This window comes from Pongo abelii, chromosome 2 (assembly GCF_028885655.2).
Source record: "Pongo abelii isolate AG06213 chromosome 2, NHGRI_mPonAbe1-v2.0_pri, whole genome shotgun sequence".
Classification (NCBI taxonomy): domain Eukaryota; kingdom Metazoa; phylum Chordata; class Mammalia; order Primates; family Hominidae; genus Pongo; species Pongo abelii.
The window spans coordinates 191,733,914-191,757,454 of NC_085928.1; the positions used below are offsets into that span (position 1 = coordinate 191,733,914).

General features: G+C 44.9%; 1 protein-coding gene and 1 long non-coding RNA gene across 5 annotated transcripts in view; both read left to right on the plus strand.

The window, feature by feature from the left end:
- LOC129058743 (uncharacterized) overlaps positions 1-23,541 on the plus strand; it is a 686,790-nt gene that overhangs the window by 654,980 nt on the left and 8,269 nt on the right. For 3 of the 4 annotated variants that reach the window (XR_010139317.1, XR_010139316.1, XR_010139318.1), the window contains one exon: positions 3,375-3,482. The exons of the other annotated variant lie outside the window; for it this stretch is intronic. This is a non-coding gene — a long non-coding RNA (uncharacterized LOC129058743). The remainder of the gene's footprint in view (positions 1-3,374; positions 3,483-23,541) is intronic. 4 annotated transcript variants of the gene reach the window in all.
- Positions 61-3,264, plus strand: SOX2 (SRY-box transcription factor 2). The gene has a single exon (XM_002814321.6). The coding sequence runs from the start codon at positions 549-551 to the stop codon at positions 1,506-1,508; it is 960 nt and encodes a 319-aa protein (XP_002814367.1). The 5' UTR covers positions 61-548; the 3' UTR covers positions 1,509-3,264.

Sequence of the window (23,541 nt, forward strand, 5' to 3'; positions counted from 1 at the left end):
CCGCCCCCTTTCATGCAAAACCCGGCAGCGAGGCTGGGCTCGAGTGGAGGAGCCACCGCGCGCTGATTGGTCGCTAGAAACCCATTTATTCCCTGACAGCCCCCGTCACATGGATGGTTGTCTATTAACTTGTTCAAAAAAGTATCAGGAGTTGTCAAGGCAGAGAAGAGAGTGTTTGCAAAAGGGGGAAAGTAGTTTGCTGCCTCTTTAAGACTAGGACTGAGAGAAAGAAGAGGAGAGAGAAAGAAAGGGAGAGAAGTTTGAGCCCCAGGCTTAAGCCTTTCCAAAAAATAATAATAACAATCATCGGCGGCGGCAGGATCGGCCAGAGGAGGAGGGAAGCGCTTTTTTTGATCCTGATTCCAGTTTGCCTCTCTCTTTTTTTCCCCCAAATTATTCTTCGCCTGATTTTCCTCGCGGAGCCCTGCGCTCCCGACACCCCCGCCCGCCTCCCCTCCTCCTCTCCCCCCGCCCGCGGGCCCCGCAAAGTCCCGGCCGGGCCGAGGGTCGGCGGCCGCCGGCGGGCCGGGCCCGCGCACAGCGCCCGCATGTACAACATGATGGAGACGGAGCTGAAGCCGCCGGGCCCGCAGCAAACTTCGGGGGGCGGCGGCGGCGGCGGTAACTCCACCGCGGCGGCGGCCGGCGGCAACCAGAAGAACAGCCCGGACCGCGTCAAGCGGCCCATGAATGCCTTCATGGTGTGGTCCCGCGGGCAGCGGCGCAAGATGGCCCAGGAGAACCCCAAGATGCACAACTCGGAGATCAGCAAGCGCCTGGGCGCGGAGTGGAAACTTTTGTCGGAGACGGAGAAGAGGCCGTTCATCGACGAGGCTAAGCGGCTGCGAGCGCTGCACATGAAGGAGCACCCGGATTATAAATACCGGCCGCGGCGGAAAACCAAGACGCTCATGAAGAAGGATAAGTACACGCTGCCCGGCGGGCTGCTGGCCCCCGGCGGCAACAGCATGGCGAGCGGGGTCGGGGTGGGCGCCGGCCTGGGCGCGGGCGTGAACCAGCGCATGGACAGTTACGCGCACATGAACGGCTGGAGCAACGGCAGCTACAGCATGATGCAGGACCAGCTGGGCTACCCGCAGCACCCGGGCCTCAATGCGCACGGCGCAGCGCAGATGCAGCCCATGCACCGCTACGACGTGAGCGCCCTGCAGTACAACTCCATGACCAGCTCGCAGACCTACATGAACGGCTCGCCAACCTACAGCATGTCCTACTCGCAGCAGGGCACCCCTGGCATGGCTCTTGGCTCCATGGGTTCGGTGGTCAAGTCCGAGGCCAGCTCCAGCCCCCCTGTGGTTACCTCTTCCTCCCACTCCAGGGCGCCCTGCCAGGCCGGGGACCTCCGGGACATGATCAGCATGTATCTCCCCGGCGCCGAGGTGCCGGAACCCGCCGCCCCCAGCAGACTTCACATGTCCCAGCACTACCAGAGCGGCCCGGTGCCCGGCACGGCCATTAACGGCACACTGCCCCTCTCACACATGTGAGGGCCGGACAGCGAACTGGAGGGGGGAGAAATTTTCAAAGAAAAACGAGGGAAATGGGAGGGGTGCAAAAGAGGAGAGTAAGAAACAGCATGGAGAAAACCCGGTACGCTCAAAAAGAAAAAGGAAAAGAAATCCCATCACCCACAGCAAATGACAGCTGCAAAAGAGAACACCAATCCCATCCACACTCACGCAAAAACCGCGATGCCGACAAGAAAACTTTTATGAGAGAGATCCTGGACTTCTTTTTGGGGGACTATTTTTGTACAGAGAAAACCAGGGGAGGGTGGGGAGGGCGGGGGAATGGACCTTGTATAGATCTGGAGGAAAGAAAGCTACGAAAAACTTTTTAAAAGTTCTAGTGGTACGGTAGGAGCTTTGCAGGAAGTTTGCAAAAGTCTTTACCAATAATATTTAGAGCTAGTCTCCAAGCGACGAAAAAAATGTTTTAATATTTGCAAGCAACTTTTGTACAGTATTTATCGAGATAAACATGGCAATCAAAATGTCCATTGTTTATAAGCTGAGAATTTGCCAATATTTTTCAAGGAGAGGCTTCTTGCTGAATTTTGATTCTGCAGCTGAAATTTAGGACAGTTGCAAACGTGGAAAGAAGAAAATTATTCAAATTTGGACATTTTAATTGTTTAAAAATTGTACAAAAGGAAAAAATTAGAATAAGTACTGGCGAACCATCTCTGTGGTCTTGTTTAAAAGGGCAAAAGTTTTAGATTGTACTAAATTTTATAACTTACTGTTAAAAGCAAAAATGGCCATGCAGGTTGACATCGTTGGTAATTTATAATAGCTTTTGTTCGATCCCAACTTTCCATTTTGTTCAGATAAAAAAAACCATGAAATTACTGTGTTTGAAATATTTTCTTATGGTTTGTAATATTTCTGTAAATTTATTGTGATATTTTAAGGTTTTCCCCCCTTTATTTTCCGTAGTTGTATTTTAAAAGATTCGGCTCTGTATTATTTGAATCAGTCTGCCGAGAATCCATGTATATATTTGAACTAATATCATCCTTATAACAGGTACATTTTCAACTTAAGTTTTTACTCCATTATGCACAGTTTGAGATAAATAAATTTTTGAAATATGGACACTGAAATTATTCTTGAGTCTTTCATTTATTTGGATAACACTGTGATTATACATAACTTCTCGGGGAATTATAATACTGTGCTCAGCCAAGAAAGCAAAATACCAAAAACCTTGGTATTACTAGTCCAGCATCATGTGCTAATGTTAACTGCAAAAAAGAAACGGCTGGATGATTAATAAGTACTGGAAAAATAGAAATTTCTGTCATTTCTAAAATAGAAACTAGAGACATATATTGTAAATCCGCCCCCTCCTTTTCTAAGCAGCATGAATAAGCATGATGGGGACTTATACTTAAAACTGATTTATGCCACTTGTTGCCAGAAAGGATTCAATTCTGAAATTTTTCATGTAGTTTAGCAGATGGGGTATTGAGCCAAATCAGAACCAGGTTGGCTGGTTTTGTTTTCATTTTCTTCACAGCACAATGGCCCTTTGAAACCTGGCTATAGAGAAAAATGATGCTTCTTGTATCAGAATAATTGCAAACTAGACATGCAAAGTGTTCATCTGCTGGGTGGGTGTTTGGATTACTCTGGCCCTGCTATTGTCTGAGAGGAAACAAGTGGTTTGCTTTCTTTGTTCCTTGACTTCATAAACTTTCTCCTCTACATTTTCCTGTTCGGGGAGAAGGAAAGAAAAGAACATCTTGCAAAACTCCCCGGCTTATCATAAACATAGTTTTTGTTATTATTTATTTTCTTTTTTCCCCTCTCTCTCCCTCTCTCCCTGAATTCCATTTCTTAAATTGGCAGCGCGGGTCCAAGCCTGTAGCCCCAAATCGGATAATCTCTGCAGCTGATAACAAGCAAAAGAGAAGCCAGGCAACAGCCATATTAAAGAAGAAAACAATCAACTCTGAGGTAGATATTTTACTTTGTCCGGTCTAATCACATTTGGAGATGATTATGCTTTTGATCTGTTAACAATGTTTTACTACTGTAGTAGAGAAGTGGGGGAGGGGAAAGGGGTGGGGAAACAAGATTGGATTTGTGTGGTGTTTTTTTTTTTTCGTTTTTTTTTTTTTTTTTTTTTTTTTTTTTGGCCCTAGGAAAGGTAAAGAAAGGCTATAGTTGTCCTCAGTGGGAGTGGAAAAGTTGAGACATCGCCATGGTCTTTGAATTAGCGATGCTTCTGCATCACCACCCACCCTTGCTTTGGGGCAGCCGGATAATCTGTTACCTAGTCAGGGACTTTTCTACTTTATTTACTACTTGATTCGCTCACCTTCCCCCACCCACGGGGACCAGGAACCAACAGTCGGGCACTTTTAAGAGCACGGGTTTGCTTCCCATAATTTCAAGAGCTTGTCGTGTCAACTTGCTACAACTTTGGAGAAGTTGGAATCCGGCAGCGTCTTCCACCCTTGAGTAAAGTACCCGCTGCAGCCACTAAGTTAGCTCATCCCGTTGGTTTGCATCTTCTCATTTCCAAGAAAGTATTTCTTTCTCATGGTGTTGCTAATGTTAGTTCTGGGCTGAACTGAGGATATATCATATTTTCTGTACTTTCTATTTTTTTCTAGATTGCTTTGTTTTAGATATGTACTGGTTTTTATATATTACTTTTTTAATCCTCATTTTTAGGATAACATTGTACTGGGAAGGGACAATTATTATTCCAGTTCCCAATTCTAAGCAAGGCATTTTCCCCCCTAATTAATGCAGAGACTCTAAAAGAATTTCCCCTAGCCTGGCCAGCCATTGTAATGCATATACGGATTATTCACGTGGTAATGAGCACATTCGCCAGTTCTTGCTCACACATACGAATAAAAGAAACTTTGAATAAAGATCCAAATGATCATGCTGGGGGAATGGGGAGGATATTCCCGGAATTTGAGGCAGTCAACTATATAGATTATATATATTTTTAAAATAGAAATATATTAGAAATATGTATAGAGGTTTACAGTAATTGCACTGCACTCTCATTTTTTTAAAAAAGCCCACGGGGTCAGCAACTTTGTGGCAAAATGATCAGGTTCAAACATTTAGCAAAAGGAAAGGAGCACAATATTTTGGGAAGTAGAACTAGCTTTGAATAATTGTCACTATCTGCATAAAACAAGAGAACTCTCGTTCCCCCTTCTATCCCTTCATATCTCCAAGCCAAATAGTTGAAAAATGAAAGTCAAAATATTTTGTTTGCAAATATGAATGCTTTTGATAACTACATCTGAGGGAAATGATACATATCTTGTACGATCATTCATTTGATTCAATTAAATAGTTACCTGAGATATGTTATTTCATGGCTAGATTAATATCGAACATATAATATTTTAATAATAATGTGATTTTCAAGGAGAGTAAACCCATAAACTTGCCCAGAGATGGTTATCTCATGGTGCTGAAGACAGTTGTTGTTCAGTTCTTTTCCTCGGGATATTATTCTGCTCAATGAAACCACTCAATTTCCAGTCAAATAGGGTGAATTTAAATGTTTTGTTAACTATACACACAGAATAGAAATGTGCAAAAGGATGAGAGTATAGTCTGTTCTTTCTGCAATTTTTTCTCTCCCCAAACCACCCGCCCCCCCTCCCCGCATACTTTAAATAAAGAGCGTTAAAATATTTTGCTGAGCTGTAGTAGATTAGCAAGGTTTCTTGCCAATGCTGGGAAGCTGGTATTACAGACCATCCCAGGGGAAAATAGCTCACATTAACCACTAAATGAATATTTGACAAGGGCTCATTCGGAGGTATTATTACTATAAATGTGTCCCTACTGGACTTTTCAAGGGTCAAAGAGCAATGCTTCAATTAATTATTTAGACTGCTAGTAGATTTGGTGGTAATAGCTGTACTTATTTCTAGAAATTGACACATTCTTACAGTAGGAAAATCTCAGGAGAATCTTCTCCATCAGCAACACCTTGGATTGAAATACACATGGAGCCCTGGCATTCTAAAGCTGACTTTTTCATCAAACCTTTCCCTGGGCTGGTGGGGGCTGGGGGGCAGAAAATTATAGTCTCTTTTTCTGTTTCACTGGCTGGTTTTTTTGGTTTAAAAGAAAAAAAAAACAGAACACCGTAATTTATCTTAATATCCACATCATGTGTGGCAGGGTCTTTTAGGGATTTGCAATATGGGGCAAAAGGGGAGGGTGCTCATTTACAACTTTTGCCTTTTCTAAGTAGAGATGTCACAGGATTTCAGAGACTCGGGGAGGCCCTGAATTTAGACAGGATACACATTCCTGTTTGCCAATAAAATGCAAGTTTGAAAGTGGAAGGTTCCATAAGCTGAGTACCCTTAGTTCTAGTAGTCTCGAGTAAATTGGGGTACAAGATAGTCCCTCCTTCTCTCCCCACCTATTGGTCTGAACACTGCAAGATGCAGTAGGGGGGCCAGTGTTTCATTTCTGCCATGTCATAGGTTCCTCCGTGGCCCTAGGTAAAATGGTAAGGGAATGATTTTGAGGGTAAGATTCCTCGACAATAATATAAATTGAATGAATAAGAGATAAGCTGCAAGGGTTGGGGGGGGTGGTGGCGGTGGGAACAGTAATTACAAACCCAATTCATTCAGCTTTTCAGAACTTTTGTTGTGGGAGCTCCATTGACGGGTTTTGAGCTGCCAGTTTTCTCACATTAGAAAGAACTGATCAGCGCCTCAGGGGGACAAGAAATACCGCTTAACTGCATAGTGATGGGGTCTTCATTTAGAACCATTACAAGACGAAAATTAAACAGTGCCTTTGTGTGCATGAGGTTTACTTTTCAACTGCTAACAGTTTATAGCTAACTGCTCTGAGATTGAAGTTTGACTATGGTTTGATCGCCTGCTGATTGACACTGCTTATTTATTTATTTATCTCTTATAATTAAGAGAACTTTTCATCACCCCACCCGTTTTATTTATTAATCTTGGAGAATTTTGAAAAACAGATCCTCATATTTTTCTTTGTGGAAGGAGTTTCCTTTGCCATGAGCTTTAGCAGAGACTTCAGTTCACATTCCCCAACGGACAACCCCCCACCCCACACACCCACATTATTGCCTTAAAATAATTTGCATCTCATTCTCTGTTTTTTTCTGCTGCATTTTCTTGCTCTCCAAGCTAAGGTTGCTTTTCAGGCAGCAAGTAGGGTTGGAGATAGGGGTTAATTTATTTTTTTGCTTTGCTTTCTTTTTTTGACCTAAATTGGAAGAGAGCTGGATGGATTTCCTAAGGACTTCACCTATGAGGTGAATCCCTCAAAGAAGGAAGAAGGGGAGAAACTCTGACCTTTACTGTGAAAATATGGATACAGTCCAAAAGGACATAGCTTCCGGAGTTCTAGAGTAAGAAAAGCTGTGGAAGGAGCTTCCCAAAGACAGGAAAGTTGCCCAAACCAGATAATTAGTTTAGTGTCTTTCATAGTTATTTTCTATTAAAACTTTTCTGGAAACCCGACATCTGTTACCACCAAGACACTTGTAACCTCCTCTCTCCCTGCTAGCAGTGCTGTCCAGTTTTATGATTCTTGTTTTCAGTTTGTCTGTTTTGCTTCTGTGGCCTTTAGAAAATAATGGACTTGACTTTCTTATTTTGACTAAGGGGATTTCTCTTTGGAAGGGTGGATTATTAAGATAAGTCTAAGATTCTTGTCTGTGGCAGAAAGCTCTCTTTCTCTATTCGGAGTTCAGTGGATTTTATTTTATACTTTGGTATAATGGTGATATTTCTGATTCCTTGAGCACTTTGCTCAGTTTCTCTCCTAAAGCAAATAGAATGTCTTCTCATTTCGGGATGCAAAGATATTTGCTTCACCTAGGCGTTTGAACTTGAGATGCTTGTTCTACTTTGCAAAGAAGTGTCAGGTGATTTGAAAGCTGGAGGTGTCCTTCGTTTTATTACCCTAGTCTGCCTGCGTGTACAGAATGAAGGGTGCACTGTTTTATATAGAGTTCGGCGCTTTGAACTATCATTTGCCTCGCTCTCCCAGCTTCCGCGCGGGCCACGGCTCCGGGCTATGAGTGCGCCGGCCTCCCGCCGGCTGCCCTGGGGAGCGCATAGTGCCCAGTGCTGAGAGCCGACGCGCGGGCAAATTGAGGCCGAGCTGACAAGCTCCGGCGGGTGGACCTGACGTCACCGCGGCCCGGGCCACGGCACCCATGGGGCTCCTTAAGAAGGTGCTGTGTGGGGCTTGAGTTCTCTCTGCCCGGGCTCTGCTCAAACGGCCGCATTCCCTCTCCCTCAGGCACCGACCCGCGTCAGACAAGTCTAGAAAGTCTCCCGAGGCGTTGGGGCCCTCACCACTCCAGAGTCCTCTGCCTCGTGCGCCCCAGCCCAAGCCCTCTTCATGTTGACCTCGTGACACGGGAGACGGTGTCTAGGCCCCAGATTCCCACCCACATCAGAGATTGTCTACCCAAGGGGATCTTTGTCCCTGTTTGTGGCCAAATCTCAGTATGAGTGATCTCGCTCGGTTCTTCCCGATTAGAGGCCGAGGATTGGCAGGGCTGGGGGAAGCCCCCGGAGCAATCTGGGATCCCTGGAATATTGGGCCCCTCTGGATTAGAGCAGGTAGGGATGGGAAGATACAGACCCTTCACTTTCCCATTTGTGAGATAGGGATAATATATAGTTACCTCGAAGAAGATGAATACAGAGTGCCTGACAAAATAGGCTTAATTGGTAAGTATGACTTTACTTACTGCCCAGCAGAATTAGGGAAGGGAAGCAGTTCTCACGTTAGACTACAGAGAACAATACCCCGGTCCTTTCTGGCCCTCCTGGCTCTGGACAGTGAAATTAGTCTTGTTCATACCACCCTTCTTACTTTTCCAGTGCTCTCTCTGGCTTAAGATTTGCTAGGAAGTTATCTTGCAAACTTGCCATCCCTGGGCATCGTCCTGAAGGGAGGGGTCCCGACATTCCGGGCAGGACCCGCCCCCACCCGCAGAAGGCAGAAAAATAATTACTGTATTAAATAAGGAGCGGTGAATTCTTCCCGAGGGTTCTTATCGCTGGCGGCCAGGCCAGAAGCGGGACTGCGCCCCCACCCCCACCTCGTGACGTCAGGGCCTGCAGGGCTCCGGGGATGAAATGATTCGTTTGAGTGTTCCAGAAAGGGCAATCCGAACGCTTACAGGGCGAGGCCAGTGCAGCCCAGCTCCATCACCACTACCAAGCCCCAGTTTGGGAGGCTCCCGAGGCCCCTGGCCGTCCCCCAAACCCCGTCTCCAGAACATAACCACATATACAAATAACCATAATCCTCAGTACGTATACAGTCACGCGCACAACTCTCGTCACAGGAGCGCCCTTCTTCCAAATATATATATGTTATTTAGTTTGTTAGCCACAATTTGTTGTGGGATCTGAATGAGTTGTTTCTGTTGTGTTTGTATGTTTTTGTTTTTAGACGGTCGACAAATTACAACAAATGCCTTTACAAAGCACACCATAGCTTTATTTAACCCGGTGCAAGTTTCAGCGGCGATTTAAGAAATGGACTTAGAAGAGTTTTCTGGCTCTCATATCCAGCCATGGTTAGGACAATTGCTCCAGGCTTACCATTGCTGCACCAGTTGTATTTTCTCTTTCCCCTCCATTCCTAAGAATTTGTATAGCTTTTAAAAATCTTTTCAAAGTCATGTATTGCTGAGAGAATTTCTTAGAACTGTGATTTAAATTGTAGATAAGAGGAAAGATTATCTGGTCAGTGGAATGTGTGTAAGTGGAATAGAAGTATTTGTTAGGGAAAAGCACCTGGGCATTTCTGGATTTCTGGGAGATGCACTTCTCAAGTTTTCTTTCCAACTCTCAAATCAATTTGATTTATTGAATGCCCTTCCAATGGAAAGGATCCTGGAAAATAGGCCTTATGTTCTGATATTGGTCCAGGATCTCACAGAGTAACGATTAGCCAATATTTTGCATGCAGTCAGTTTAGTATCAGCTCACATCCAGGTCGATTTTATCACACTTAACAGCTCAAATCTGGGTTATTGCATAACATTAGAGTTTAATCAGTCTGGAATACTAAATGACAAACCTGTCTTCTCCTTCTCAAGGCCCTCCTCCCTTTCTCTATTTCTCCTTCCTCCCACCTCCAAGAAAACTATCTTAAAATCAAGTTTCCCTTTGAGAGTTTGTTTACCCCAACTTCTGTTAAACTAGACTAACACGCTCTCATCAGCTTTCTAAACACTGTCTCATCAGCTTTGTGAAATGGTGCAAAAACATCTTGGAATCCAAGATGGCAAAATAAACTTGAGCATATGGGGGGAAGACTGCCTTGTTAAGAAATTGATTTAAATGTTTAGCTTACACTTCAGCCTCAATGCTTCCCTTACTACCCACTCTTACTTCCCTCACTGCCCACTCCTGGTTCTTGGGTACCCCACCTCTATTAGCAAGCTGGTTCCCCCAGCATAAATTATGAATGCATATCAACAGGCTCATCTGCTGTGATAAATCAGAGGCTTTTCTCTTTTGCACATTTCTGCTTTTATTCTCATCGAAATATCTTTCTGCCCCATGCTAGCAGTGCCTTTCTACAAACTTACTATCCCCGTATAAACTATGGAGATATGTTCTCAATTGGAAAAATCAGGTAATTCCACCCCCCCCCCCCAAGGAAGCCTTACAAGTTAAGGATACAAAATATTTCATGGTTAGTTGTATGAGCTTCCAAATTAGCTGCATATAAAGTATTTTAAGATTTTTTTTTTTTTTTTTGGCTGTCACTGGCTGGCAATACTCATTTTGTGTGTGTGTGTGTGTTGGTTTGAAAAGCAGGAAGAAATGTAATGAATTGAGTGCTGTCAGAGATGTCTTCTGTTTGAACAATCTGCGATGGGCTGAATGGCAGGGACTCCCTCATCCAGTGCAGGTGCAGTAGAGCTGGGGAAGGGGGGAGGGGGGCTCCCTCTGTTCAGTCAAAAAGCACCATTCTCCACAATAGACCACACACTGACAGCCAGCGTGACATCAACTCACACTTTCATACTTTTCCCCCCATCCATAGTTCTGAGTTCACAAAGTGGCCATACAGTAGCCTTGGTTAGGTTCCTTTAATGAACATTTTGTGGCTCCTATGACCAACATTGAAATCCGCGGAGCCCTGGGAGGAACAAATAGATTTTTAATCGTGAGTTCCAAACCAGAATGTATAGCTATAGATATTAAAAGTAAGCTGGTCTATACATCCTCTCCCAATGCCAATGCCCACAGCAACCCCAGATGATCTGAAAACTCTGAGTTAAAAGTTCTTCTAAGACTTCTTAGGTTCCAAGACACTGTTTTCCATGTCCTGAGAGAGATCAAACAGGAGAGGAGAGAAGGCACAAATTTTATGTATTTATTTAAATGTAAGAGCACCTCTAGTATTTTATTATGCTTCATAAGAGGGTTAATCCTACAAATTAACGAACATTAATCTTGTGGAGTGGAGTTCTGCCCTCTTTTTAATTGGTTTTACTGGGAAGAGCGGTGTGGAGAAAAACAGGGTTAGGAAAGGCAGCAACTGTTTTAAAACTCTGAACAAAGATGCGACCACCGTTTGGCTGTCCTGCTGCTGCAAGGACTGGACCTTCCAAGAGTTCGTTTTACATTTGTTGAAGCCCAGGCCTTGGTGCCTCAAGTTTTAAATGGAATTACTCAAGGAGGGCACACTACTAGACAAACTATTCTAGTCAATTCCTTCATCCCCGACCCAGTCCCTACTCCTCTCGGCCCCCGCCCACTTTGCCCCTTCTTAGTCCCGGATCTGAACATTTTAGCTGAAAGAGGGAGGGGTGAGGAAAGGGCCAGGACAGTTCCTTCAGTGCCACCACTGCGGTCGAGGACAGTTCCCTCAGTGCCACCACTGCGCCTGGAGAGATACCCGCGGCCCTGCTGCTGGCTGATTCTCCCCTGTGCCTTGACTTGCTGAAACATCTCGCTGGGGAAAATTACTCCTTACTTGCTTACATGTGTGTATTAAAAAACACATGTAGCCATACACATGTTTCATCACGGCAATAAAAAATGTCAACATTCTAGCCCCAGGAGCAAAACGTATCAATCATTCGCCTAAATATTGTTCAGTAGATGGGGGCGGGAATAGGTAGACCTCCTAGGACAGCGGTCACAAGTCCCCTCTCCTCCGCATGGACACCAGGAATGCGGGGTCTGGCGGTGCGGGGCGCAGGGCGAGATTTGATGTGCAGGGTAAGTAAAGGACAAGTTATTTAAAACCTCAACACAGGAAAAGATGGTAAGAGTGCTGTGGAGCCCTTTGCTTGCTTGTGACTGCGAGTCGCTAGGTGGCCCGCGTTAGGGTATGCCTACGGCGCCTACTAACGTCTAGACCTAGGAGAGGCGTCTCCCGCCCCTCGACCCACAGCCAGCCGCCACTTGATAGCTAACGCGTCTCCCGGCCGGTACACACCCACAATTAATCTTTCTTATTGAAGCTTCCATTCTGTACCCATGGGGCGACTCAAACCTATTTAGATTTCCTTGGTTGGCTGCACAAATTTAAGTGGGCAACGAGTTATAAACCTAATAACAGAGGACGAGAGAGGGTGATTTGAGTAGAGAAGACGCAAGATTCACTAGGGTCGTGAAGATGCTGCGGGCCTTGCCCACCACGGCATCTACCTCGGGGTGCATGCCAGTCTCTGAGAAAGGTAGTGAATCTCACACTCACACTCACCACACACAACATGCTTACACACACTTGCACCCCTACCCCCTTTGCTCACAGGTACACTTGTGTGGAAATTGCCTCTTCCGGAGTTCTTATAAACTCCTCCCAGACAGGCAGAATTCTCAGAGCATCGGAACCAGGGAACTTGCAGGGAACCAGGGAAGGTTTGCACTGTTTGGGATTAATTGAGAATAATTAACACTGGAGACCGTTAATCACCACTTTGCTGCTCTCTCCCTCCTTTCGGGTCTGCGACGTCTGCCTTTTTCGCTCCCGCTGCCGGCGCGGGTATACTGGTAAAAGTGAAGACGTCGCGGTAGCTGTCACCCAGTTCGGCTGTACTTTTTTAAACGCTCGCATATTGTTTGATTACTAATTCGAGTTAATATGATCTTTATGGCAACATAACAGTGGATAATTGGCCTTTTTTTCTGAACAACAATGTAAATCACAATCGCTTTATTATTTAATAACGTCAAACGCTTCGTTGGATTGGCCCCGACCGAGAAGACCTTTTCTTTCTAGACAGTGTTGTGGAGGAAGAACAATGAAGATCTAATTGTGGAGATTTCATAAGTTGGCTCCCGTAAATGAACAGCTTAGATATGGAAGTTCCAGCAGATGTGGGTACTATTCGCCTCTACAAGCTCTACCCCCTACCCCCATATACGCAGTCCAAACACTCTATTGGAGGGTTGTTTTTTTTTTTTTTTTTTTTTTTTTTTTGTGGTGGTGGTGGTGGTGGTGGTCCTCAGATCCTAGCAACCACCTAAAGTTTCCAGTAGTAATTAGAGCTTTTATCGGGCTTGCTCCTCAGCCCTTTATATTGCCGATTTAGCGTTAAGGCATTAAGTCCACACACCAAATTAGCGCGACTCCCAAATAGCCACAACCACTTATTCTCCCCTTCCCTCATTTTGGTGGTTGGACACCAAGAGCATGGGCCTGGGACTTTTTTTTTTTTTGGTTTTACTTTGTTTTGATTTGATTTTTAAAACCTATTCGCTATCGCACTGTCTTAGAATATACTTGTTTCAGGCAGAGTTTTGCAAGGGACCCGAGCCATTATTTTGCAAACGCTTGGAAGAGCACATGAAACTCAGAGAACTACAATGCAGACGACAACGCCTAGAAGGAATGGGTCCCCGCTGCTCGAATGAAAGATTAATTACATTTGCCCCAAAAGCCCCAATTCTAACGGTCTCTATCGCGGCTTTTGCCGTCACTGGAGGACCGCTGTCTCTGGGGTCTTCAGACATCGGAGTCCTTTGCAAATGAAGAGCCCCCACCATTTGGAATTCGGGTCAAGGAGAAAGACTCTGAGCCTGCAGCAGTTTTTGTTTTTGCGTGTGCCCGCCTCTCCATTTTATTCAACTTCTTCTGCCTGTCGGGAAGCAGAACAATCGCTCCCCACCCACCCCCCTCCGCCCCGTTTCTAAGATAAACAGGAGGTGCAAAATGCTTTGCCTGCACACGCGCCCTCGTGGCCCAGTCTTCCTGCAACCCCCAGCGCACCGGCCATGCAGCTGTCTCCCAACCAGACGTGGGAGAAGACATCCCCCCTTCACTCTTCCCACCTGCATTTAAAAACCATCACACTGCCTGCTCTAGGGTCAGGTTCACATTTTCGGCCCTCCATGCCACCTTCCACTTTCTTCCCGGTCCACTCTTTCTCTTTCTCAGGACCTAAAAAGTGACGGGGAGAGGGTGAAGAATTGGAGAAAGCAGCGGATTTTCAAAACGTATCCCCCCTGCCCCCCCATCTTTTAAAGTAGTATGTTACCACAAGGAGTGCATTTGGGAAACTTTCCCTAACAGGAGCTGGGCGCAGTGTTATTCTTCTCCATGGGTCTGCTGGCCTCCCCGCCCCCGCTGGACAATGCGTGCTTTGAGACTCGGTGGCCTGCAGGCAGCGGGAGACGAGGGGACTGGGCAGCCTTCCTCCAAGGGGCCCGCAGCTGGGGGAGCGCCAGGCAGGGAGCAGGGACAGGGAGGCGAGCCACGCAGGAAGGAAAACCATGAAAGTGCCATTTTTTTCCCTCAGCCCTGCACAGAGGCAGGCTTTGAGGACCTGGGGGCAGGGCAGCTGGGGCGGGGTGGGGTGGGGGTGTTGAGAGGTTTTGCGTGTTCTTTTATCCCCTTTCCCCCCACTGAAACATTTTCTTTCGGCACATAATTATGCACTCTAGATTCTCCAACCTCCTCGCCCTCAATCTTGGTAACCTGGTCTTTGGTTAATAATATCACAACTCGAGACTTTAACGCTCAGACCCCCTCCAGGCCCCAGCCTCCGTATTCTCGGAGCCCTCCACTACTGATACCTCTCACAGAGTGCGGCGCTCCAGGAAAAGCCTCTTGGCCAGGGACTCTGGGACATTACTTTCTAGTTTGTTTTGTTTGTTTTTTGTTTTTCTCCCAGAGACCACCACCACCCTCATCCTCTTCAGGCAGCATTTAGGAGAGGACCTCTGAGATCAGCAGAAGACCTCAGAGGGTTACCATATTGGTGGAAGCGTTTGTCTGATGTTTTAAAACGTATACCAAACGGGGCGTCAGGGCCACGTGCTGTGCCTTCGAAAAGCCGCCGCGGGCCCTGCCTTTCAGAGCTGCGGCAGCCGGGGCTGGCGTGGAGGGGGCGCTGAAACCACCGGCGGGCGTCAGGGGCCAGCGCTGAGCTGCAGATCTGGCCGCAGCGCTGAGTGAAGCGAATTATCTGGAGCGTGTTTGATCTGGGACTGCGTAGTCAGCTTCTGCTTTATTTGTTTGTTTGTAATCTCATATTTAGCAAGCCGGGACGGTGGCAGCAAGGGAGAAAGGACGGGATGGAGGAGGGGGCTTCGCGGTAACCACACCCCTTCCTAATGAGTTAATTTCCATATTTGCGCCTCCCGCATCTAGCGCCCTCTTTTTTTTTTTTTTTTTTTTTTTTTTTTCTTTCCTGACGCCACTGTGCTGTTGCGTCTTGCGCAGCGCAGACACCTCCACTCTGGATTGAAACGAAAAAGCTCGCGGTAAGAGCAGAAAATTGGTCTATTGATACATTCGCTCCGAGTGTTGATCTTGGCATCACCGGTAGCCGGTTAATTCCCCCACCCCGCCCCCGCCAGTGGGTCGCACGCGGATTGCCGAGGGCTTGCAGGCACTCAGGCAGACGCAGACAGAAACCCACATCGACCCCCGCCTTTCCCCGCCTCCAGCTGTCCGACCCTCAAGTCTCTTTCTTTTTCTTTTTTACCCAACTCCGGATTATTTTCCCCCTCAAGGTGAGGGCAGTGAGAGCAGCGAGGGCACAGTCCGCACAAAAAGGGGGAAAATAATCGCAAACGAACGAACCAAAAGTGAAAGTTTCAAACTAGATACCAACCCTGATGAAGAAGAGGGTGCTGACCCGAGTGTGGGTCCTTAAGAGAAGGAAGGAGGGAAACTGACGTGGTGAGATTATGTCCACAGTATGGGTCGGTTAAAAGTTGTAGTAAAGAAGTTTTGGGAGGGCCCTCACTAGAAACTCAAGGCGGGTTTCAGCTGATTTAACCTGGTTTCCTACACATTTTTGCGGTGATTCTGCTCTGGAAATTGGCAAAAGAGACAGACCTTTACAATTGCTCACCGCTCCCTGCCCCCACCACCCTGCTTACTTCGCGAAGCGCATTAGGATGTGGGCTCTGGTTTGAGCTCCAAAATAGCTTGCTTGTCAATTGCGAGCTGTAGCAATATCAAAGTGAACTGTCCCAAGTAACTCTGGTCTAGAAGCTGGGAAGAAGCTTAAGCAGCTCGCTTTAATGAAGATTTGTAGCTCGGCGAGGGGCATGGACAGCAAACACCCCGCAGGTGTGTGCCGTAACACCATCATCCGGACTTGAATGTAGATTACTCTGGCGATCGTTTGATCGGCCCTTTGAAACCCTTTACAATTGCCTGTGACGAACGGCCAGTCTCAATTTTTCTCTGAATAATCCCCGAGGGTAAGTCCTCCGGGCTTTTAAAGAGCTCTAGTATTTTTTTTTTTTTTTAATAAAAAGAAAAACGTTCGATTTTAGTTTAGACCTCGTCAACTTTTAGTCGCTAACAGGCATCACTCAAGCCAGTCAATACTTAATGACTGTTAGTTACCCTTGCTGTCTTCCTAGAAACCATATACATATGTGTGTATATATGCATGTGTGTGTGTATATGTACCTACATACATACTTTGTGTTTATAAAAAGGAGAACAATGTTATTAATTTCATTTTCTTTAGTTTCATACCTCCTTGCCTGTTTATAGAGGTGTGTGTGGGTGTTTATTATACATGCATTATTATTATTAATGCCGTTGTTAATCTTGTCTTAATGCCTTCTCTGTTCTCTCTGAGTTATACCTATTCAGTGGGAGTTAATGTAAAGGTTAAAGCTTTACAAAGTAAAACTAGAGTTTAACCCCTCTCAGCACCTTCACACCAACCCCCGTCACCAAAACGAAAATGTAGTGCTGTTCAACCTTTAATATTTACTTAGAGTATTTACATAAGGGGAGGAAAATGAACTTTTGTCTGAAACATACAACAAGCGGCACTTTGATTTTATAAAATAAATGTCAACAATTGCCAGGACTTATCAAACTGGGGTAGGGAGTGGGGGTAGAAGTGCAGTTGGATTAAAGGCCCATTCCTGCCACTTCAGACGACAAAGGGTTACACATAATAAGTGCCGAATTTGCCTATTGCAAAAGTTTTCTTGGTGCTTTCTAAGTCACAACAGGGGAGGGGGAAAGCTGTCGTTTATTATCCAGTTCTGGGCAGGAGCAGACCCCAGTACCAAGGGGCTCTTAGCTTTGGCCGGCAGAAGAGGGGTAGCCTTTCAACAGCAGCCCCCTTTGTTCTTCTGATCTCTTTCCCAATTTCAAGCTTCACTTGCACATCCCAAGTTTGTGTGTTAATGACGCTATTACCATCTGGCTCGCCCTACTTTCCAAAAGATATAAATCTCCCAGCTCCATTGCCCGCATTATCATTTAAGTGCCACCATAGCCAGAAGAAAAAGATGCTTTCAAGACTCCAGATTCTCTTGCACTTACTAACCCTGGCATGGCTGTTCCACTATATTTATAGACTATACATTGGGGGTGGGAGTGCTCCTTGAGAGACCTGATTTCCCAAGAGCTGTCCCTCCAAGCCAAAGAAGACATGCTTTTGGGTGAAAAGAAAGGCATCAAATGAATTTTCCCTGAAAACATTTTTGTTTTGTTTGCAGCAAGCAGAATAGTATGTGCCAACATACTTTTACGTGCTTGTGGCTTCCTTTCTCTCACAGGTTTGTAAAAGTTTCGGTGCAACTCCCAGACATTCAAGATGTGCCACTCTTCAACCCTATTTTGAGTGGGAGAATAGATTTGTTTCTCTATAGGAGTGGGGGCAGGGGTGAAGGGAGATAAAAAGAGCCCTGTGAAGCAACTTTTGGGAGCTGGGCATCCCTTCTAAACCCTCACTTTTAGTAGTGCCTGCATAGATGTGTAGGTGTTGTATGATTTACACACTTCTGGTTGTAGATCTAGATCCACCTCTCTCCTTCGATTCTTTCCTGGGCAAAGTAATCGGTGATTTGCGTGTTTTGAGCACAAAAGCTGAGAAAATACGATGAAAGGAGTGGGGCTGGCTTGTGCATGGCTCCACAATGACTCCATTTAACTGGCCAGATCTGAGTGAATAGAGGAGAGCAGAGTCTGCCTCTAAACGCGTGGGCTTTTGGTTCAGGCCCCTCACTGATTTGAACAGCTAATTTCCCCTTTGCAGGTTTCTGAACTGTTTGTGCTCTTGGTCCGTCATATGTGGGTGCATCTTTCTCCGTGTGACGCCTGCTCTTCTTCCCACTGTTATCTTCACAGAGGCAAGTTCCACTAAGACAAGCCAACCCAACAGGTTGGAAGAAGAATTGGAAATATGAACTTCCCAGGATCTTAAGGGAAGCTCTTAAAATTAACAGGATTTGAGCAGCATACCCCTGCCCCCTTAAAAAAAAAAGTCAAACAGAGAAAGCATCTTTAAGGAAAAATATATTCTTTTTGAGGAATAACAAAATCACTTATTATATATTCCTAATACTTTGTATGAACTGAGCACAGAAAGTGTCCACAACAGTGATTAATTTATATCACACTCATGTAGCTGTCTGCATGCAAAAGTCACATTTTTCTTTCTAGTTCACTTTCCTGCTTTTTTCCCCCAAACTCAAACAAGATCTTGTTTAGAAATTTGTATCCCTACTTTTTCCTCTTGAGAACATTATCAAGTTGATATGAACAAATTACAGAGGATATACCATTTAAGTAAGATGCACTTTTAATCACTGATCATTAAAATGGTTATGTTAAATATACTCAATTACATGCATGACTTAACTCTAACAGTACTTTCTATTCTCCCAGCTGCTCACGTATTCCTTAACGATAGTCTGTGGTAGAAACTTGATTATGCTGAATCCATACATTTCGATGGATTTCATCAGCCTAATTAATGCCTCAGTGTGGTCCTGGGGTCTGAATGAACCCTTTACTATCGTTTGAGGTTAAAGGCAGTGTTGGAATGTAGAAGGATTTTTTTTTTTCCTTAGTTACTCCCAGGGTACTTAGGGATTCCATTAAGCAAGGTGGATAGCAGTTGTTAAACAGACGATGTGAAACAAGAAAACCCATCCAAATGGCAGAAAAGTGAGGCTAATTCTTCGTTCTTATTTCACACCAACACTTTTGGATTCCATAGACAATCTCCAAATATTTAGTAAAGTGGAAATTACCATCTTCCGTTATATCTTAAAACTTCACTGAGAAGGAAGAGTTGAAAATAGATTTACAACTGATGGCTAAATTCATTTTGTTTTACTCATCAAGGCTGTCCCTGCTCCTTCTCTTCCTGTTCCCATAACTTTTAGACTACTTGCCCCCTCAATTTCAACTTTCATCTTTCACAAGGAAGCACTCATGGCTGGTATTCAACAGAAACTCAAGTCCCCCCTAAGTGGGTGGCTACATTTTGTCTTTTCAGGTGTAAATTAACATCTGAATACATCTCAACCTTACTGACCCCTACCACCACCACCAATCCTGCCTCAGCAGAGTTGTGGCTAATCTGTACCTCCACAAATGGCAGAGTAGATAGAAGTCAAATTTCCCAAACTCCATCCCCCAGCAGGAAGACCAAAAAGTGCTTATATTGCCTATGAGATAAATCCTGATATTTGCACATGTCTAATGAAACACCTGTGGAAGAATACCTTGCAAGACTTGTTTCCTTGGTGGTTAAGAAGAAATAGAAAGAGGAAGAAAAAAAAAGAGATGAAGGTATCTTGATTCTTTAAGAAATGTTCCAACTCTGACTTTGAGTCCCTGAGGACAAACTGTTCACCCAGCAGAACTTCCTTCATGCAAGAGATCCACTGACCCAGCCCTTAGTTGCAGAAGGGCAACACCATACGTCCACAGAGATCTGATGGAACTGGAAGGATTTTAGACCTATAACCAAATTACTACCTTGGAACTTTGTACTTGTTATGCCAATGTAATGATTTCTGTAGTAAGGGTATATTGTAAGGTTGGAAATTACGTTTTTATAATGCTTTGTGTAATGACAGACGTTACATAGAAGAGACACATGTGCCAGGATTGGTGGCATAGTACTTTTTTTTTTTTTGAGATGGAGTTTTGCTCTTGTTGCCCAGACTGGAGTGCAATGGTGTGGTCTCGGCTCACTGCAACCTCCGCCTCCTGGGTACAAGTGATTCTCCTGCCTAATCCTCCCAAGTAGCTGGGATTACAGGCACCTGCCACCATACCTGGCTAATTTTTTTGTATTTTTAGTAGAGACGGGGTTTCACCATGTTGGCCAGGCTGGTCTTGGACTCCTGACCTCAGGTGATTCGCCAGCCTCGGCCTCCCAAAATGCTGGGATTACAGGCATGAGCCACCGCACCTGGCCAGTGGCACAGTACTGACAAACACTGGAGGACATTTAAATAGATAAATGTAGACCTAGATATGTTTCTAAAATTAAGCTAAGAATGAGCTCACAGAACTAGGTAACAAAGCAGATGCTGCTGGCCAGACCATTGCAAGGGTTAAGATGGTCTTGCAGCGCCCACCTTTTCGCTCAGATTTAGTGGAGTAGCAGTATAGCACATTGCTCAATCCTTTGGGATAGATTCCTAGGGAAAGAAAAAGAGACTGTTTCATAAATAGTACTGCAAGCAAGCAGTTATCTCCAGCTCATGGTTTCTGTAGTGTTAAGGTTAGATTGCAGAGGGTCAGAGAAAGCAATATTTCCTGTTGGGGGTAGAGGAGAGAGAAAGTGTGTGCAAGTATGAAGTATGTAAAGAAATAAATCTTTTTTTTTTTTTTTTTTTTTTTTGAGGCGGAGTCTTGCTCTGTTGCCCAGGCTGGAGTGCAGTAGCACAATCTTGGCTCACCACAACCTCCACCTCCTGAGTTCAAGGGATTCTCCTGCCTCAGGCTCCTGAGTAGCTGAGATTACAGGCTCCCACCACCATGCTCAGCTAATTTGTTTGTATTTTGTATTTTTATTTTTATTATTATTATTATTTTTTGAGACAGAGTCTCGTTCTGCCAGCCAGGCTAGAGTACAGTGGCATGATCTCGGCTCACTGCAACCTCCGTTTCCCGGGCTCACGCAATTCTCCTGCCTCAGCCTCCTGAGTAGCTGGGATTACAGGCATGTGACACCACACCCAGCTAATTTTTGTATTTTTAGTAGAGACGGGGTTTCACCATGATGGCCAGGCTGGTCTCAAACTCCTGACTTCAGGTAATCCACCTGCCTCGGCCTCCCAAAGTGCTGGGATTACAGGCGTGAGCCACTGCACCTGGCCTAATTTTTTTTGTATTTTTAGTAGAAACGGGGTTTCACTATGTTGGCTAGGCTGGTCTCGAACTCCTGACTTCGTGATCCACCCACCTTGGCCTCCCAAAGTGCTGGGATTACAGGCGTGAGCCACCACGCCCGGCCTGACCCTAAAATATTAGAGCCATATATGCTGGGGTTGTCAGTACATCCCTTATATTCAGTGCTTCATGTCTCTGTGCTATGTGATTAAGAATGCAGGCAAATCATCAAACTTGCAGTATTGACCTTATGTGATTTATATGTTGGAAATCGAGGACAAGATAGCTTAATATAGCACATTTACAAAAATTAAATACAACTCTTCAGTGTATAAGACTGGGCTGGGGTTTAATCATTTCCCTTAATTGTAAACAAGGCAAATTCACACACTGATCAAGCATCCAAGCAGTGAACGTGTTTTCGTCAGTCACCTCTCCTTGATGGATAATGAGAGGTCAGCCACTCCCAGCCTGGATATTATGTGCCTAGTTCTTACCTTCTCTGTTCCACCTCCACAAATGACAGCTGCTTCAGAAATAAATAACTTGGTTCCTGGATAGGTTTGGGGCTCTTTGGCATGACATAATTTCCAAATGTCAACTTACAGCTATGGAGAAGCCTGTGGACTACGATAATGGATAAACTCTCCTGTGTTAACAGGAGAGTTTGGAGCTAGAACAAGGTTGCCAAAAAATAGCCTCAGTGGGTTGGGAGCTTCTAAGATCTTGAGAAATGAAGCCAATTTGAAATGTTGGCTTTTTATATTAGTCCAAGTTGGCCCATTTTCTTCTAGAGTTGAATAAAAGCAAAATACCTGGCCTGATGCAGTGGTTCCCTGATGACAGTTGAACTAATTAGAGGTGGTGTTTCTTGGTTCAGCCCAAAGAACCTACTGATGGTAGAAGTAGGAGATGCAGCCTCCAACAGCTTTAGTTTTAGACAAGTTTTACACAGGCCAAGCGCGGTGGGTCACGCCTGTAATTCCAGCACTTTGGGAGGCCTAGGCGGGTGGATCACGAGGTCAGGAGTTCAAGATCAGCCTGGCCAATGTGGTGAAACCCCGTCTCTACTAAAAAATAAAAAAATTAGCCGGGCGTGTTGGTGGATGCCCATAATCCCAGCTACTCTGGAGGCTGAGGCAGAAGAATCACTTGAAACCAGAAGGCGGAGGTTGCAGTGAGCCGAGATCGTGCCACTGCACTGTAGCCTGGGTGAAAAAGCAAAACTCCGCCTCAAAAAAAAAAAAAAAAGTTTTACACATCCATGCTTTGAAGTTATAAACTGAATCTGTGTCACTTAGGTTGCTATCGTCTGATTCCCCTCTAGTGCATTTCTTTGTATAGATGAGCCCATGAAGGCAAAGTGTAACTAACTGTAATATTTAACACATAAACTCTCTGACAGAGCAAATTGATAAATCAGAATATTTTTACATTTGGTGTGTACATGATTCATAGTATGACAAGGTCATAAGCATTTTTAGCAAGGCTCTTCTGAAATAAATTAAGGTAGTTACTACATAATCTAATCTACCAAGTGGGGTAGATTTTAGGGTAGGGCCATTCAGTGACACCTTAAAAAATGCCCTCGGTGAAACGAGTCATTAGTTTAAGAGTAGCAGAGTAGTGTATTATAGATAAAAGTGGAGAGGATACAGATATGGATACATCTTCCTCATGCTCTCATGTGATATGGCAGCATTTGTGTGTGGCAGATTGTAGAGACAATGCTGAGAGTTCAGCAAGCAACAGTGGCATTGAGGCAGAGAAATGGCTTGCTGTCATTTTATGGGTTCATGTTATTTATGATCAGATGCCATTCAGTTTCTTCTGAGCTGAAGGATTTATCTACTGCAGAAACTCTGCTCATGTTGATGGGAATGATCTACAGCTTCAAAGGACAGGTTTTGAGATTGTTGGGCATTTAGTTTCAGATTTGGACTCTAAAATCCAAGCCTGAATTTCTTATTGGTTTGGGGAAGAAAACAATTTGAAATTCTGATACGAACTGTATGGCAGTAAACTTAGTTGAGCTTAGAAACAGCTTTGAATCTCAGATACCAATACACTGGCTCTTGCATTACTTATTTATGGAAGAAAAAAGAGGCAACACCTGGTCTCTAACCAGGAGAAAAACCTATTCGAGGTATTTCAGTCATTCTCAGCAGGTCAGTCCTCAGCAGTTCTTAGAGACCACAATATCCCATCTGGGTAGTTCTGGTCTCATGTCATCCAAACAGCACATTTTCAAACTCAGAAATGCCAGATCGTGTTATTTCTGTGGCAGAGGGTTGCTTAGGATCTGTGACAGCTGAGATTTTCCTATCGATTATGTGACAATGTAGTTCATCTATAGAGTTCAGAGAAATTAGAAAAGCCTCCAGTTTAACAAGAAGACCCTTAATTCAAGTGCTGTGTTGTATTT